Source organism: Coregonus lavaretus (assembly GCF_964263955.1).
Source record: "Coregonus lavaretus genome assembly, chromosome: 33".
Lineage (NCBI taxonomy): Eukaryota > Metazoa > Chordata > Actinopteri > Salmoniformes > Salmonidae > Coregonus > Coregonus lavaretus.
Window position 1 is genome coordinate 21,370,428 of NC_140020.1, and position 14,601 is coordinate 21,385,028.

Here is a 14,601-nt window from a genome sequence, read left to right on the forward strand (position 1 = left end):
CCAAAGCCCCGTATACTACCCACCATTGTGACCTGTACGCTCTCGTTGGCTGGCCCTCACTACATATTTGTCGCCAAACCCACTGGCTCCAGGTCATCTATAAATCACTTCTAGGCAAATCCCCGCATTATCTTAGCTCATTGGTCACCATAGCAACACCCACCCGTAGTATGCGCTCCAGCAGGTATATCTCACTGGTCATCCCCAAAGCCAACACCTCCTTTGGCCGCCATTCCTTCCAGTTCTCTGCTGCAAATGACTGGAACGAACTACAAAAATCTCTGAAACTGGAGACACTTATCTCCCTCCTTAACTTTAAGCATCAGTTGTCAGAGCAACTTACCGATCACTGTACCTGTACACAGCCCATCTGTAATTAGCCCACCCAACTACCTCATCCCCATATTGTTATTTACATTGTTATTTATTTTGCTCATTTGCACCCCAGTATCTCTATTTGCACATCATCTTCTGCACATCTATCACTCCAGTGTTAATACTAAATTGTAATTATTTTGCACTATGGCCTATTTATTGCCTTACCTCCATAACTTATTACATTTGCACACACTGTAAATAGATTTTCTATTTTCTATTGTGTTATTGACTGTAAGTTTTTGTTTATTCCATATGTAACTCTGTGTTGTTGTTTTTATCGCACTGCTTTGCTTTATCTTGGCCAGGTCGCAGTTGTAAATGAGAACTTGTTCTCAACTGGCTTACCTGGTTAAATAAAGGTTAAATAAATAAATAAATAAAAAATTATCAATTCGGAACTTTCAAGTATATAAATATGTTGGCACTTTTAGGGTTCATAAGACAGTAAGCCCGGGTGGATGGGGAGACGACAGAGGTAGTTACACATCTCTTTGTAGCAACTCATAGCTAATTTTAAGAGCAATGGGATGGCAGATAAAATAGAGAACATGAATAGTATGGCACCATAGTACGGTGCCCTATATAGCAAAAACTGTACAGTATGTTACAGCTCCTTATACAGTGGCTTGCAAAAGTATTCATCCCCCTTGGCGTTTTCCCTATTTTATTGCATTACAACCTGTAATTTAACTTGATTTTTATTTGGATTTCATGTAATGGACATACACAAAATAGTCAAAATTGGTGAAGTGAAATTTAAAAAATAACTTGTTTCAAAAAATTCAAAAAAATAAATAACGGAAAAGTGGTGCGTGCATACAGTGAGGAAAAAAAGTATTTAGTCAGCCACCAATTGTGCAAGTTCTCCCACTTAAAAAGATGAGAGAGGCCTGTAATTTTCATCATAGGTACACGTCAACTATGACAGACAAATTGAGAAAAAGAAATCCAGAAAATCACATTGTAGGATTTTTTATGAATTTATTTGCAAATGATGGTGGAAAATAAGTATTTGGTCAATAACAAAAGTTTCTCAATACTTTGTTATATACCCTTTGTTGGCAATGACACAGGTCAAACGTTTTCTGTAAGTCTTCACAAGGTTTTCACACACTGTTGCTGGTATTTTGGCCCATTCCTCCATGCAGATCTCCTCTAGAGCAGTGATGTTTTGGGGCTGTCGCTGGGCAACACGGACTTTCAACTCCCTCCAAAGATTTTCTATGGGGTTGAGATCTGGAGACTGGCTAGGCCACTCCAGGACCTTGAAATGCTTCTTACGAAGCCACTCCTTCGTTGCCCGGGCGGTGTGTTTGGGATCATTGTCATGCTGAAAGACCCAGCCACGTTTCATCTTCAATGCCCTTGCTGATGGAAGGAGGTTTTCACTCAAAATCTCACGATACATGGCCCCATTCATTCTTTCCTTTACACGGATCAGTCGTCCTGGTCCCTTTGCAGAAAAACAGCCCCAAAGCATGATGTTTCCACCCCCATGCTTCACAGTAGGTATGGTGTTCTTTGGATGCAACTCAGCATTCTTTGTCCTCCAAACACGACGAGTTGAGTTTTTACCAAAAAGTTCTATTTTGGTTTCATCTGACCATATGACATTCTCCCAATCCTCTTCTGGATCATCCAAATGCACTCTAGCAAACTTCAGACGGGCCTGGACATGTACTGGCTTAAGCAGGGGGACACGTCTTGCACTGCAGGATTTGAGTCCCTGGCGGCGTAGTGTGTTACTGATGGTAGGCTTTGTTACTTTGGTCCCAGCTCTCTGCAGGTCATTCACTAGGTCCCCCCGTGTGGTTCTGGGATTTTTGCTCACCGTTCTTGTGATCATTTTGACCCCACGGGGTGAGATCTTGCGTGGAGCCCCAGATCGAGGGAGATTATCAGTGGTCTTGTATGTCTTCCATTTCCTAATAATTGCTCCCACAGTTGATTTCTTCAAACCAAGCTGCTTACCTATTGCAGATTCATTCTTCCCAGCCTAGTGCAGGTCTATAATTTTGTTTCTGGTGTCCTTTGACAGCTCTTTGGTCTTGGCCATAGTGGAGTTTGGAGTGTGACTGTTTGAGGTTGTGGACAAGTGTATTTTATACTGATAACAAGTTCAAACAGGTGTCATTAATACAGGTAACGAGTGGAGGACAGAGGAGCCTCTTAAAGAAGAAGTTACAGGTCTGTGAGAGCCAGAAATCTTGCTTGTTTTTAGGTGACCAAATACTTATTTTCCACCATAATTTGCAAATAAATTCATTAAAAATCCTACAATGTGATGTTCTGGATTTTTTTTCCTCAATTTGTCTGACATAGTTGTCGTGTACCTATGATGAAAATTACAGGCCTCTCTCATCTTTTTAAGTGGGAGAACTTGCACAATTGGTGGCTGACTAAATACTTTTTTTCCCCACTGTATGTATTCACCCCCTTTGCTATGAAGCCCCTAAATAAGATCTGGTGCAACCGATTACCTTCAGAAGTCACATAATTAGTTAGATTGCACACAGGTGGACTTTATTTAAGTGTCACATGATTTGTCACATGATCTCAGTATATATACACCTGTTCTGAAAGGTCCCAGAGTCTGCAACACCACTAAGCAAGGGGCACCACCAAGCAAGCGGCACAATGAAGACCAAGGAGCACTCCATACAGGTCATGGACAAAGTTGTGGAGAAGTACAGATCATGGTTGGGTTATAAAAAAAGATCAGAAACTTTGAACATCCCACGGAGCACCATTAAATACATTATTAAATGGAAAGAATATGGCACCACAACAAACCTGCCAAGAGATGGCCGCCCACCAAAACTCACGGACCAGGCAAGGAGGGCATTAATCAGAGAGGCAACAAAGAGACCAAAGATAACCCTGAAGGAGCTGCAAAGCTCCACAGCGGAGATTGGAGTATCTTTCCATAGGACCACTTTAAGCCGTACACTCCACAGAGCTGGGCTTACGGAAGAGTGGCCAGAAAATAAGCAAACACGCTTGGTGTTCGCCAAAAGGCATGTGGGAGATGTGGGAGATGTGGGAGACTCCCCAAACATATGGAAGAAGGTACTCTGGTCAGATGAGACTCAAATTGAGCTTTTTGGCCATCAAGGAAAAGGCTATGTCTGGCGCAAACCCAACACCTCTCATCACCCCGAGAACACCATCCCCACAGTGAAGCATGGTGGTGGCAGCATCATGCTGTGGGAATGTTTTTCATCGTCAGGGACTGGGAAACTGGTCAGAATTGAAGGAATGATGGATGGCGCTAAATACAGGGAAATTCTTGAGGGAAACCTGTTTCAGTCTTCCAGAGATTTGAGACTGGGACAGAGGTTCACCTTCCAGCAGGACAATGACCCTAAGCATACTGCTAAAGCAACACTCAAGTGGTTTAAGGGGAAACATTTAAATGTCTTGGAATGGCCTAGTCAAAGCCCAGACCTCAATCCAATTGAGAATCTGTGGTATGACTTAAAGATTGCTATACACCAGCGGAACCCATCCAACTTGAAGGAGCTGGAGCAGTTTTGCCTTGAAGAATGGGCAAAAATCCCAGTGGCTAGATGTGCCAAGCTTATAGCGACATACCCCAAGAGACTTGCAGCTATAATTGCTGCAAAAAGGGTGGAGTGGGGGGGGGGGGGTGAATAGTTATGCACACTCAGGTTTTCTGTTTTTTTTGTCTAATTTCTTGTTTGTTTCAACAACAAAAAATATTTCGCATCTTCAAAGTGGTAGGCATGTTGTGTAAATGAAATGATACCCCCCCAAAATCAATTTTAATTCCAGGTTCTAAGGCAACGAAATAGGAAAAATGCCAAGGGGGGTGAATACTTTCGCAAGCCACTGTATGTCTTGTAGACACTAAGTACTAACAAGCCTATCTGTATTTTTTCTGTGATCTAAGTAGGATGGTTTTTCAGGCAGATGGCAGTTTGCAATCTAGGGCAAGGAACCTCTCTTCTCTCGCACAGTTGTATACCATTTAAAGGACCAGAACCAATAATGGGAAACTATTGCTCACTGTAGTCCAAATGAACATGAACTATTTCAAAACTTGCCTTGCAGGATAACGAGATGAGATCAAATGATCACACCTGTATATGGGGAACATCTGCACAGGCATTATCAAATTGCTCCTGCACCATAGAAAACAAATTATGTTTAGCTCTGTGATTAATTAGACAATGTTCAGGGTGTAAACAAAACAAGCTTATTTAAAGGGTCCTACTAATTACTAAAAACTACTAAAAACAACCCCAAAATACCCCCAAACAACCCATTTACCATTTCCATATTTATCGATAAAAGTGGTGAAGGAACAATGGGATTTTTCTTTATTTACAATTGTTTACATTTTGAGATTAGGGACTGAACTCACTTTCTATAATTATTTGGATTTTCTGCTTTTTTCCATGGCTGTGTTTCAGAAACAAGTTTCCTGTTGGGGAACGCCCAGATAGTGGAATGGCCAGTAGTATACAGTAATGACGGGTTTTGTAAGCTGTCGGGGTACCACAGGGCAGAAGTCATGCAGAGGAGCAGTACATGCAGGTAAGAACTGGGCCTCTGTCCCTGTCCTGTCACCCATTATTTCCACTGCTCACAGAAGCTTAACATATCCACGGATGGTAAAAATGATTTGTTTGCACATGCATGTAACGTGAGTTGACAGTGGGAGAAGGACTAAAGGAGGTCATTACACAGTCCAGTTTTGGTACACACACACAAGGTATATGTAGAATATCCAATTGCTCTGTGATCACATAAAAAAACTGTTTAATTAAAAAATCTGTTTAATTATAACCCCTCTGCTGTCAGGTTTTATACTTTGATTGATTGATTGATTGGCTTCATAAAGCATTCATATAGGCTTCATAAGCACTGCATAAATCACAAATAATCTATAACTGTATTTCATGCTCTATAAAAGATTAATACATGTGAACAAATAAATGTATGGTTATGTCACATTATGAATATTTATACAGCATGATATATGGTTATATATGATTTGTGAATGTAGTTCTTATTCCTGACCCCTTCCACACATGCTTTTCTTATCTTTTCATTAAATGTTTTATGTTTACAAATCTGTAAACAAATACACTGAGTGTACAAAACATTAGGAACACCTTGCTAATATTGAGTTTCACCCCCCTCCCCTCTCCCCCATTTTGCCCTCAGAACAGCCTAAATTCGTTGGGCCATGGACTCTACAAGGTGTCAAAAGCGTTCCACAGGGATGCTGGCCCATTTTGACTCCAATGCTTCCCACAGTTGTGTCAAGACTGTTGGATGTCCTTTGGGTGGTGGACCATTATTGATACACACGGGAAACTGATGAGTGTGAAAAACTCAGCAGCGTTGCAGTTCTTGACACACTCAAACCGGTGCGCCTGGCACCTACTACCATACCCCGTTCAAAGGCACTTCAATATTTTATCTTGCCCATTCACCCTCTGAATGGCACACATACACAATCCATGTCTCAATTGTCTCAAGGCTTAAAAATCCTTCTTTAACCTGTCTCCTCCCCTTCATCTACACTGATTTGAAGTGTATTTAACAAGTGACATCAATAAGGGATCATAGCTTTCACCTGGATTCGCCTGGTCAGTCTGTCATGGAAAGAACAGGTGTTTCTAATGTTTTGTACACTCAGTGTATGTATGCAAAAAAATAACTGACAGTGTTGAACAACTTCCTATGTGGATAATACTTGATAATGCGTGTGCAAATTGTGCAGTTATAAGCTGCTGCTGTTGTAACACTTTGTGTTTCCCTCTCAGAGAACTCATGAAACAGTAATGATAATTGCATCTCAGTATGAAAATGTATGCACTCACTAACTATAAGTCGCTCTGGATAAGAGCGTCTGCTAAATGACTAAAATTTAAAAATTTAAATCTTGGTCTGTACTTGGTGGAATGTTCAGTATATTTGTATAGTATAATCTAAGGTTTCTCTGCTCCAGTCCTGGGGGCCCAGTATACAGGATTTCATTTTAATTAATTACTCTGATTAAGAAGGCTCAATTACATGGCCGAAGCAGCTGGCTTGCCCTTGTATATGGCAATTTAACAGTCACATCAGCTTGCTTGTGCTGAGGTGGGAGGGGAGGTGTTATTCATACTGTATAAATAGTAACTGTAATGGATTATAAACTGTTGGAGAGGAAATGGTGAGATATCTTTGACGTGATACATTCTCGATTTAAAGTATTTTAATTAGGGTGTCCTGCACACTTGTAATACCCAAAGGAGTGGGATTTGCTGTCATGCAGGAGATGGAGCCCTAAATTGTCACACCCCTCCCCCCTCATTTTTGCCATGTCTTGATGGCTATGCATGCTCACAGAACAGAATAGATACTTTGACACATAGCAAGAGTGCTTACGTTTTTTGACTGAAGCTGCGCACACTGAACTTGCAGACACTGACAGTAATGGGGCTTCTGAAAATAACCCACACTTGCTGCACACTGGCCTTCCTAAGAAATAGGCAGACAAAGATCCAAAAGCTGTTGCTATGGGGATATCTTCTGTAAAAAATACTTTATTTTTCACCTGATAAGATCAGAGTGACCAGAATGATAGGAGATAAAAGTTGGAGAGGATGGGTGGGATTGACGGAAGTGGCTTTAATTTGTAGACTTAGGCCTAGATCAGATCAGCGTTAACCTGCGGTAACTGACAATCGCATAGCATATTATTGTTTTTTTTCTTTGGACGATGTTGGAGGTATAACACATTGGAGCTGTCAAATTGGTGAGCGGCTTTTGTGGTCATTGTCACGAAACCACACCCATCCTTATATCCCACCCATGTTATACAGTGCCTTCAGCCTGAATTTAAAATAGATTACATTGACATTGTGTGCCACTGATCTACACACAATACCCCACAATGTCAAAGTGGAATTTAGTTTTTAGACATTTTTAGAAATTAATAAAAAATTAAAAGCTGAAATGTCTTGAGTCAATAAGTATTCAACACTTTTGTTATGGCAAGCCTAAATATGCTCAGTAAAAATGTGCTTAACAAGTCACATAATTAGTTGCATGGACTCACTCTGTGTGCAATAATAGTGGTTAACATCATTTTTAAATGATTACCCATCTCTGTATCCCACACATACAGTGGGGGAAAAAAGTATTTAGTCAGCCACCAATTGTGCAAGTTCTCCAACTTAAAAAGATGAGAGAGGCCTGTAATTTTCATCATAGGTACACGTCAACTATGACAGACAAATTGAGGAAAAGAAATCCAGAAAATCACAATGTAGGATTTTTAATGAATTTATTTGCAAATGAGCAAGATCTCTGGCTCTCACAGACCTGTAACTTTTTCTTTAAGAGGCTCCTCTGTCCTCCACTCGTTACCTGTATTAATGGCACCTGTTTGAACTTGTTATCAGTATAAAAGACACCTGTCCACAACCTCAAACAGTCACACTCCAAACTCCACTATGGCCAAGACCAAAGAGCTGTCAAAGGACACCAGAAACAAAATTGTAGACCTGCACCAGGCTGGGAAGACTGAATCTGCAATAGGTAAGCAGCTTGGTTTGAAGAAATCAACTGTGGGAGCAATTATTAGGAAATGGAAGACATACAAGACCACTGATAATCTCACTCGATCTGGGGCTCCACGCAAGATCTCACCCTGTGGGGTCAAAATGATCACAAGAACGGTGAGCAAAAATCCCAGAACCACACGGTGGGACCTAGTGAATGACCTGCAGAGAGCTGGGACCAAAGTAACAAAGCCTACCATCAGTAACACACTACGCCGCCAGGGACTCCTGCAGTGCCAGACGTGTCCCCCTGCTTAAGCCAGTACATGTCCAGGCCCGTCTGAAGTTTGCTAGAGTGCATTTGGATGATCCAGAAGAGGATTGGGAGAATGTCATATGGTCAGATTAAACCAAAATAGAACCTTTTGGTAAAAACTCAACTCGTCGTGTTTGGAGGACAAAGAATGCTGAGTTGCATCCAAAGAACACCATACCTACTGTGAAGCATGGGGGTGGAAACATCATGCTTTGGGGCTGTTTTTCTGCAAAGGGACCAGGACGACTGATCCGTGTAAAGGAAAGAATGAATGGGGCCATGTATCGTGAGATTTTGAGTGAAAACCTCCTTCCATCAGCAAGGGCATTGAAGATGAAACGTGGCTGGGTCTTTCAGCATGACAATGATCCCAAACACACCGCCCGGGCAACAAAGGAGTGGCTTCGTAAGAAGCATTTCAAGGTCCTGGAGTGGCCTAGCCAGTCTCCAGATCTCAACCCCATAGAAAATCTTTGGAGGGAGTTGAAAGTCTGTGTTGCCCAGCGACAGCCCCAAAACATCACTGCTCTAGAGGAGATCTGCATGGAGGAATGGGCCAAAATACCAGCAACAGTGTGTGAAAACCTTGTGAAGACTTACAGAAAACGTTTGACCTGTGTCATTGCCAACAAAGGGTATATAACAAAGTATTGAGAAACTTTTGTTATTGACCAAATACTTATTTTCCACCATAATTTGCAAATAAATTCATTAAAAATCCTACAATGTGATTTTCTGGATTCTTTTTCTCTCATTTTGTCTGTCATAGTTGACGTGTACCTATGATGAAAATTACAGGCCTCTCTCATCTTTTTAAGTGGGAAAACTTGCACAATTGGTGGCTGACTAAATACTTTTTTTCCCCACTGAACAATTATCTGTAAGGTCCCTCAGTCGAGTAGTGAATTTCAAGCACAGATTCAACCACAAAGACATGGGAGGTTTTCCAATGGATCAACAGCATTGTTAAACCCTAACCTAAATGACAGAGTGAAAATAAATGAGTCTGTACAGAATACAAATATTCCAAACATGCATCCTGTTTGCAATATGGCACTAAAGTAATACTGCAAAAAAATATGGCAAAGAAATGAACTTTTTGTCCTGAATACAAAGCATTATGTTTGGGGCAAATCCAACACAACACATTACTGAGTACCACTCTCCATATTTTCAAGCATGGTGGTGGCTGCATCATGTTATGGGTATGCTTGTCATCGGCAATGACTAGCTAGTTTTTTGGGGGGATAAAAAGAAATGGAATAGAGCTGAGCACAGGCAACATCCTAGAGGAAAACCTGGTTAAGTCTGCTTTCCAACAGACACCTTTCAGCAGGAAAATAACCTAAAACACAAGGCCAAATATACACTGGAGTTGTTTACCAAGATGACAGTGGCCTGCTGAAACTCTATGGCAAGACTTGAAAATGTCTGTCTAGCAATGATCAACAACCAACTTGACAGAGCTTGAAGAGTTAAGAAAGAATAATGGGCAAATATTGTATAAGGTGTGCAAAACTCTTAGAGACTTACCCAAAAGGACTCACAGATGTACTCGCTGCCAAAGGGGATTCTAACATGTATTGACTCAGGGGGTTGAATACTTATCTAATCTAGATATATTAGTGTTTTATTTTCATTAATCTTAAAAAAACATTTGTCTTCCACTTTGACATTACAGAGTATTTTGTGTATATCGCTGAAAAAATAGACAATTAAATCCACTTTAATCCCAATTTGTAACAATATAATGTGGAAAAAGTCGAGGTGCGAATACTTTCTGAAGGCACTGTAAGTTCAGAACGAGAAAGTGTAGGCTATATAGATAAAAATACACTAACATTCAAAATCATTAAACAAAATAAGGATTTAAATCCGCCTAATCGAGGTGTTGCCTTGTGGTTTGAGGTTAAGACCATCTCCGACATCTTCAGCTCCTCAACTTAAACACACTTAAATATTTATTCTGGGCCAGGTAGACAACCTCTTGTTGGGGCAAACCTTTAACCTCATGGCCCAAGCAAAAGGAAAACATATTTTGCTTCACCACGGTCAAAGAATATGCGATAGTCTGTCTGAATGTTTTGGGAACTTTTGAAGAATGTTCTGTGTTCTAAAACACATTTTGTGTGATGATGTGTATAACTGGACACACCCACCGCAGGCAGGGAGCAGCAAAGTGTCATCCGCAGAGCAGGTTAGGGTTTGATCAGGGGCACAATGGCAATAGTTTACATGGAGAAAATATTCTGATTTAGGCTTACCACAGGATGTTTAGAATTTGAACTTAATGTTGAAATCATAATATGGATATTTAATCATGATATGGAGTGAAAAACCTGCCAACATTTAGGAAATGCTGCTCAAATACTCAAAACACTGCTTTTAAGTAATTATTTTAAAAGGGTAATTACTCTGACGTTGCGTCAATGTTGCATGTTCATCCACGGTTCACCTAGGGTTGGGTTTGGGAGGTTATCATGTTATCAGCTCCCTCTTGCTTACTCAGGCCTCTCTTTTGTTCAACACAAACACTGTATCTATAGGATTTGACAGTCAATGTCATCACGATCCCATGAGCAAAATTACAGTTCAATGAGTGATAAAATGGTGACTGTTGTGTGGATGTTCATGCCACACAGGTTTGCACTACTAACCCTCTCTCTTTGTTTTTCCCCATCTGTCTTTCAATTTTTTTTCCTCTATCAAACTAACCCTACCTACCATGCATTTTTTTAACCCTCTCCTTCTTTGGCTCCTGCAGTTTCATGTATGGGGACCTGACAGACAAGAACACAATAAATGAAGTCAGGCAGACCTTTGATAACTATGAATCCCATTGCTTTGAAGTGCTGCTCTATAAGAAGAACAGTGAGTATAAAGATGTCACTAGCTATCATTGTCAATTTAGGTTAGGGGTTTTCCGCTGTGAGGATGGGGTTAAAGTGGCTACGGTTTTTAGAAACGTTTTATTACTAAAGTTCCCTCTGGGGAAAATGAAGTTATTCTACAGTATTCTATTCTCACTGACATTACATGATTATACACTTAAAGGTGCTTTATGCAACAATTCCACCTGCAATATTCCTAAGTATCAATGGTATATATGTAGAAGTAAAGGAATACAAATTGGTAGCAATCTATTCTATGGCACAGAAATAATCAGATATTTACTCTGTAAAATTGTAATTGCACAATATATGAACAAAACACTTGTTTGTTTCTTTGGTATTCATTGGTATTTATTGAAATAAGCCCCATTAACTCAATTTAATAGCAGGTACAGATGTAAGATCTTAATTTGATCACCCTGTTGCAGGATAACTTTCGTGCAATGCAGGACATTTTAAACTTGTAGTGTATTTTAGGTTTAAAAAGGCTTCTGAAGTTTGTAATTTCCACTTAGACATTTCAGACTTGATTTTCCCTAATGAAAAATGTATGAACCACTACACAAATGTCCATTAATTATAATCCACATAATAACTCACATTTCCTGTTGCTGCATGATTATATTCCTGCTGTAGCAAACTGGCTCAAATTAAGAGCCTACATCTGTAGTTGCCATTTGTGTTTAAATATAAATAAGTACCAGAGATTACCTAATGATACCAGATCTTTTCCTATTATGTAGCCTTTTACACTCCTTCCTTGGTTCCCTTCTCCTCTTTTACTCTGCAGGGACACCCATATGGCTCTACATGCAGGTGGCTCCCATCAGGAATGAGAACGACAAGGTGGTTCTGTTCCTGTGTACCTTCAAAGACATAACTGTCTTCAAGCAGCCTATTGAGGACGAATCCACCAAGGGTGAGAGACCTGATATCAATTAAGTAAAAAGCCTGAACAAAGTATATTCTGTTCCCATGTGACCTAATGAAGGCTATTGCAGCCGTAAAGTTGTCTAGTGTGTTGTAGATGAAATCCAAGCAGCTGGGGCATACTGTGTGTGGGCTTTCTTTCTGTATTCAAATAATCTATTATTGGCCAGGGACCTGTTTGAGGATTTGGGATGTGTATATGACTCTCACATCCTTTAAGAGTTTGTTACCTGTCAACTAATAGAACATGCTGTTGTCCCTTGTTCAGTAGGCTGATGGTTGCTTGGATGTTTTATTTTTTTTGTGTTCTGGCGGTTCTGTAAAGTGGGGCTTTGAATCTGCATCGGGTCTGAAGGAGTTTGCATTGGTCTTGGCGTGGGTGAGAGGTGTCGTTAGTTATTCTATAAGGCTTTGCGCGTTGCCCTTATTTTGAAAAGAGAAGGGATGTCCTGGCATCTTACAACCCACAGATGTTTTTAACTAGTCAACTAATACGGTTGATAGCAGAGGGCTTCTTGGAGATCACATGTTATAATAAGGTTGATAGCAGAGGGCTTCTTGGAGATCACATGTTATAATAAGGTTGATAGCAGAGGGCTTCTTGGAGATCACATGTTATAATAAGGTTGATAGCAGAGGGCTTCTTGGAGATCACATGTTATAATAAGGTTGATAGCAGAGGGCTTCTTGGAGATCACATGTTATAATAAGGTTGATAGCAGAGGGCTTCTTGGAGATCACATGTTATAATAAGGTTGATAGCAGAGGGCTTCTTGGAGATCACATGTTATAATAAGGTTGATAGCAGAGGGCTTCTTGGAGATCACATGTTATAATAAGGTTGATAGCAGAGGGCTTCTTGGAGATCACATGTTATAATAAGGTTGATAGCAGAGGGCTTCTTGGAGATCACATGTTATAATAAGGTTGATAGCAGAGGGCTTCTTGGAGATCACATGTTATAATAAGGTTGATAGCAGAGGGCTTCTTGGAGATCACATGTTATAATAAGGTTGATAGCAGAGGGCTTCTTGGAGATCACATGTTATAATAAGGTTGATAGCAGAGGGCTTCTTGGAGATCACATGTTATAATAAGGTTGATAGCAGAGGGCTTCTTGGAGATCACATGTTATGCACTTGAGGCCACAAACTTCAGCAGCAGAGGAGTGTTGCAAGACAGATAAGCTGTCAGCTTATATCTGGACATGGTTATTTCTAGAGAATGGAAGACTGAGTGACAGGGCTCTCCTCTGGTGATTTATATGTAGTGTCAGATCTCTTCCTTCACCCACCTTCCTCTCTCTTGTTGGTCTCTCTTGCTAGCAGCAACATTAAACTGTGGAGTTTGTCTATCAACAGAGAGCTGTGATCAAAATATATAAGGTGTTTCGTTTGAGAGAGAAACCAACTGGTGATTAAAAAGACAAAGATGCATTTCTAATTTGCCTTGTGGTTTGAGGTTTAGACCATCTCCAACATTGTAGACATCTTCAGTTCCTCATCTTAAACACACTTTTATCTTTCTTCTGGGCCAGGTAGACAGCCTCTTGTTGGGGCAAACCTTTACACTCTTGGCCCAAGCAAAAGGAAACATATTTGACTTCATCACGGTCAAAGGATATGCGATAGTCTGTCTGAATGTTTTGGGAACTTTTGAAGAACAAAAATTAGCTTTTTGTGAACATTCTTGCAACATCAAGGGAATGTTCTGTGCACCCTAAAACTAACATTGTGTGATGATGCGTATAACTGGACAGATTTTCTGTTTATACTGATACTTTTGGGGAATGTTCTTACACCTTTGCTGACAATCTAATGAAATGTTCTGAAAACATTCACATAACCAACTTTGGTTTACAGGGCATACTGTAGCTTCATGTGACATGGCCACACATTGTACTCATTGGCCCAGATGTTGTTTGTCTGAATAGATGGATGTGTGCGTCTCCCCCTGGGTCCACACCGACACATCCCTGGGGATCATGTGCAGCAGTGTGACTAAGTATGTAATGGCAAGCAGATGGCAAGGAGAACTCACTTCATATTTGATGGAGTGACAAATGCAACTGCTTATGTCCATCACAAAAGGAATGCGCATTCATTTAACAGCCAACTGGACCTCATTCTGTTAATTATGTTGAGAATTAGCATACGCCAACTGTCAGGATGACTTTGAGGTTAAGTAACTGGACTTGCATTTGTTTAAAGGCCCACTGTGATATTTGACAGCAGTTTTTATCATTTAAATTAATGATATAAACATTGTCTCTTGAAGAATGTCTCATGAGCTCAGTTCAACTGTCTAACCCCATCATAACCCAACATTTACTGCATTTCTAAACAGCCTGTGGATGGGGACTTACTGGGACATACATCTACATTATAAATGCATAAAAGGGAAACACTGCCACCCCTCAGCTTTATAGCTAACCAAGTAATGGGTCTTTAATTCATTGCAAGCACACTGCTATGTGACGCACATAGTATACAGAACAAACAGTGAGCATTAGAGAGGTTGGCCTGAATAAGTTACTTTTTTTGCCCTCCCATATGGCTCACAC

At 40.4% G+C, this 14,601-nt stretch overlaps 1 protein-coding gene across 1 annotated transcript in view; it reads left to right on the top strand.

Moving 5' to 3' along the window:
• The window catches only part of LOC311108052 (voltage-gated delayed rectifier potassium channel KCNH5-like), a gene marked incomplete at both ends in the record, with an annotated part of 159,808 nt that overhangs the window by 40,908 nt on the left and 104,299 nt on the right, over positions 1–14,601 (top strand). Inside the window, 3 exons of the mRNA XM_084150701.1 lie at positions 4,815–4,938; positions 10,982–11,088; positions 11,899–12,027. Of these exons, the coding sequence (XP_084006827.1) occupies positions 4,815–4,938; positions 10,982–11,088; positions 11,899–12,027 (360 nt within the window). The remainder of the gene's footprint in view (positions 1–4,814; positions 4,939–10,981; positions 11,089–11,898; positions 12,028–14,601) is intronic.